This window comes from Saprolegnia parasitica (genome assembly GCF_000151545.1).
Source record: "Saprolegnia parasitica CBS 223.65 unplaced genomic scaffold supercont2.448, whole genome shotgun sequence".
Taxonomy (NCBI): Eukaryota; Oomycota; class Saprolegniomycetes; order Saprolegniales; family Saprolegniaceae; genus Saprolegnia; species Saprolegnia parasitica.
Genome location: NW_012156842.1, coordinates 1 through 4,016, shown reverse-complemented (window position 1 = coordinate 4,016; position 4,016 = coordinate 1). Strand labels below are relative to the sequence as shown.

The 4,016-nt window shown below is 60.2% G+C and overlaps 2 protein-coding genes across 2 annotated transcripts; one reads left to right on the top strand and one right to left on the bottom strand.

Moving 5' to 3' along the window:
* Window positions 1-1,053: 1,053 nt before the first annotated feature.
* On the bottom strand, window positions 1,054-1,529 carry SPRG_17006 (hypothetical protein). The gene has a single exon (XM_012356373.1). The coding sequence runs from the start codon at window positions 1,476-1,478 to the stop codon at window positions 1,140-1,142; it is 339 nt and encodes a 112-aa protein (XP_012211763.1). The 5' UTR covers window positions 1,479-1,529; the 3' UTR covers window positions 1,054-1,139.
* Window positions 1,530-1,850: 321 nt separating this feature from the next.
* Window positions 1,851-3,995, top strand: SPRG_17005 (hypothetical protein; the record flags this gene model as incomplete). The annotated part of the gene is made up of 8 exons (XM_012356372.1): window positions 1,851-2,228; window positions 2,303-2,441; window positions 2,490-2,747; window positions 2,795-3,006; window positions 3,049-3,207; window positions 3,257-3,484; window positions 3,533-3,689; window positions 3,737-3,995. Coding segments are annotated over 8 exons (1,790 nt in total), but the record flags the coding sequence as incomplete, so codon positions are not given.
* Window positions 3,996-4,016: the final 21 nt, after the last annotated feature.

The window sequence follows — 4,016 nt, the reverse complement described above, 5'->3', positions numbered from 1 at the left end:
ATCGAAGAGAGCGACGTGGCCATTTGTGCTGCGTGGGTCTCGGACCCGTACCTCACACAGTTCCAGGACGCAGTCGGCACTCGGCAGGTCGAGGCCATGCAGAGGCTGCAGCATAAGCTACTCGACAGTGACTACACCGCCAAGGAGGCGACGACCCAGCTCCATTTGCAGGTCGAGAAGGACACGGTGGCGGCTCTCCACGACCGACTTCACGCCCAGTCGGCGACGATCCAGGCGTACGAAGAGAAGCACATCAAGATGCACCAAGCTCTCCAGGTATTATCCGCACGTCTGAGATACGATCTGGCTCAACGGCGGCGTAGCTCCGGCTGGCGCAGTATGCCCTCGAGTGCAAACTCCTCAAAGAAAACAACTTGACGCTGCGCCACGAAGTGCAGACGCTCGAAGCCGCGCTCTCGCGAACCGAAGCCGCGCTTCAGCACGCGACGGCCCAAAGCATCGCGCTGCTGGGCGAGAACGAGCATCAATCGGCACAGCTTGCAAGCTCAAGCGAAACTGCAGACAAGTGCGCGAGTCTGGAGCGCGTACGTTCTTTGAGCCGCAACGTATTGACATGGAGCGGTAGCAAATCGCCGAGTGGCGCGAGTACCACGCGACGGCGCTCGAAAGCGAACGTGACGCGCGCGCGGCGGAGCGCGAAGAGCTGATTGCGGTGTACGAGGAGAAGCTCTTCAAGGCGCGGGACCGCATTGAAGCGCCGCCAAAGCCAAGTAGTGGCTTGGAAAACCCGGCTGAGGACCGCAGCCGCATCCTCGAGCTCGAAAAACTGCTCAAGCAAAAGGTATCTTTCTGTCCATGCGCCCGCATCTGGCTGCAACAAGGTGGTCTCTGCCAGGAGCAAGGGACGCAAGCGCTCCGGGCGATGCTCGAGCGCCAGCAAAGCGTGTCCGAAGAGATGCTCAAGGCCGTGAACCGCAAGTATGACAACGTCAAAGCCATCAACCTTGCGCTACAGGTAGACCCGATTGACAGCTCTACTTTGGGCTCATGCGAATACGACAGAGGCGCGCGCTTGGCCGATCGTCGGGCCTTGGGAGCTAATGGCGATGGATGGATGTCGTATCGATAGTAGGGTAGTAGTATTGATGATTCATTGTCCGTGCATCGAGGCCAGCGACTTACTGCGACCGGATGTTGTACTTGGCTTGCCACGCGTTGGCCGCGGCTTCCTTCTGCTTGAGGAGATCTTCGACCTGGACCATGACCTTGGCGATACCCTCGCCATTCGAGACGACGGCCGGGAGCACCTCGCCGACCGTGCGCTCGACGAGGACGCCGCCGACCATGCGGAACGCACGGCGCTGGCCGTCAAGCGCCTGCAGCGTCTCGGCCACGCGCTGGTGCTCGGTGAACTCGAGCTCCATCTCGGCGAGCTTCTCCGCGAGCTGGCGGATCTCCGTGCGCATGCCCTTGTACTGGGCGATGACCTGCTGCTCGTTCAGTTGCGGCTCCGACATTTCTTACTGAGTGGAAGCGCTCGATGGTCCAAAAGCCACGTGATTTTCACCAATTCCAACGGTGATTCTCCATTTGCACGCAACTTATGACCTAAGGTCGTTGGGACGAAAAGGCCAACGGACGAGGACTCGATGGGTCTTCCTCCAACGCGGGCAGGAGGCTGAGCACCTCAGCAACGAGCAGCTCGTACAGCAAACGCTTCCTCTACCAGCCATCTCCTCGTACTTCAAGTGAGTACGGCCGCCTTTCTTGCCCGCCAGAAGTTCCGAACCTTAGGCTCGCCACGCGGTGACATGCACCGTTACACGGCCCGGGATTCCAACCTAGGCTTTCTAGCGGCAACAACTTCAAGCTTTGGGTGACTGCAGCGCATGAACCGAGCGACGGAGCTCTACGACGAGGCCTTCCGCGCAGCCGAAGAGGGCATCCGCGCAGAGGAGATCCATGACGCCGAGACGGCGGTCCGACGCTTTGAGGAGGCCATTCGCATCTTCAGCCGGCTCGCGATCGTCGAGTCGCTCAGCAAGCGCGAGCTGCTCCAAGGGCAGATCGCCGATTTCCAGGAGCGCATCGACAAGCTCCGCGCCAAGGTTGTCGAGCCGCCGCTCGTTCAGACTGCAGCCCACGTCGACCTGCAGATTGGCAACGCGGAAAGTCTCGAAGCCATGGCTAGGACTCTCGACACCGCGCCACACGGCGTGCAGTCCATCGTACAAGCCTACATGGCCGCGGCCGATGCCTACATGACGGTAATCTGGAAGCTCATGCATCGCTCATCGAAAGCTAGGTTTTGCAAGACCCATCCCTGTCTCTGTCGGCGCAGGTGCGCGTCCAAGCCAGCGTCGAAGCCATCATCAAGCGCGTGACAGAGCTCAAGGAGCCAGTGATCAGCAATGCTGCCAGTGGTGACTTCGATCTCATGGAAGAAGAGCTCATGGAAGAGATGGAATCGTTTCTTGATGGTAGACTCGAACCATATATCTCGCTTCGCATAACGTTGACCTGCGCAGCCGCCGACGTTGCGCCGGCCAAGCAAGCGGTGGTGCACACGTCGACACCTCAGTTGCTTCGGTCGCCGTCTGCAATGCAACGCCCCGTGATCACATTCGAAGACGACGCCGGAGACGCCAAGTACACGGCCGAAGAAGTCGACGTCCTGCGCCGGTCCTCGGTCGTCAACGGGCGTCTCTTCCAGCCGTGGATCGCGTCTGACGCGTACGAAGTCTTCTCGCCCCACGAGCAATATATCGACCCGGACGGCTTTCTCAGTACGCGGCTCGCACGCTGCTTTGGTCTCATGGCTCGCTGTGACCAGGCATGTCGCCCAAGCAAATGGACAAGCTCGACAAGTGGGTGCGTCCGACGGGCTATGGCACGGGGCACCCCGTCATGATTGCAACCATTTCGCCGTACGTTATCGTGCAGGACGTCGTCACCGACTGCTCGTTCGTCGCGTCGCTCTGCATCACGGCGGCGTTCGAGCAGCGGTTCCAGAAGAAGCTGATTACAAAGATCATCTACCCCCAGGTATCGACGGCGCTCGGGTCGCATCTCATCGCCCGGGAGTAGGATGCGTATGGGAACCCAATTGTAAATCCCGGCGGACGCTACAACGTCAAACTGTGGGCCAACGGCGTGCCGCGGAAGGTCGTCGTGGACGACTGCCTGCCCCTCGGCTACAACGGCACGCTCCTCTGCTCATGCACGACGACCCCGAACGAGCTCTGGGTGCGAAGACGACTCATCTCGTTCGTTCTGCAATGTAGTTCGGTGGTAGGTGAGCATCATTGAGAAGGCGTACCTCAAGGTGAACGGTGGCTACGACTTTCCGGGGAGCAACTCGGGCATCGACCTCTTTGCGCTCACGGGCTGGATCCCCGAGTCGCTCTCGTTCGTCGACGCGTCGGGCCCGACGAGCGACGTCATCTGGCAGCGGCTCATGAGCGCCTACAACTTTGGCGACTGCCTCATCACGATCGCGACAGGCGAAATGCCGCCCGACATTGTACGTCCGCGGCTTCCTTGGTTGTGAGCTTTTGACATGTGGACGCAGGCGCGCCGGGTTGGGCTCGTGCCGTCGCATGCCTACGCCGTCCTCAACGTCCTCGAAACGGCGTGTGGCGTGCGCTTGCTCCGCGTCAAGAACCCGTGGAACCGCAAGCGCTGGAAAGGCCCGTACAGCCTCGACGACTCGCAGCATTGGACGCCAGGTACGATTACGAAGGGCACTGTGTCTGCACTCCATCTTTCGTACTAGCGCTGCAAGACGAAGTGGGCTTTGACCTGGACGCCGCGCGCCACGCGAAAGACGACGGCCTCTTCTGGATCGACTTTGACTCGGTGCAAGAGCACTTTAACGCGCTCTTTCTCAATTGGAACCCAGAGCTGTTCCAGTACCGGTACACGGTGCACAAGCACTGGCCTGTCGAGATGGGTCCAGCCAACGACACGTACAACCTCGGGTACAACCCGCAGTTTCTGCTCACGATCCCCAACACCCAGCGCCGCACCAAGTCGTGCTCGATCTGGATCCTCCT

Coding starts and splice junctions, on each gene's coding strand:
- SPRG_17006 (XM_012356373.1), bottom strand. CDS start 1,478: ATGTCGGAGCCGCAACTGAACGAGCAGCAGGTCATCGCCCAGTACAAG.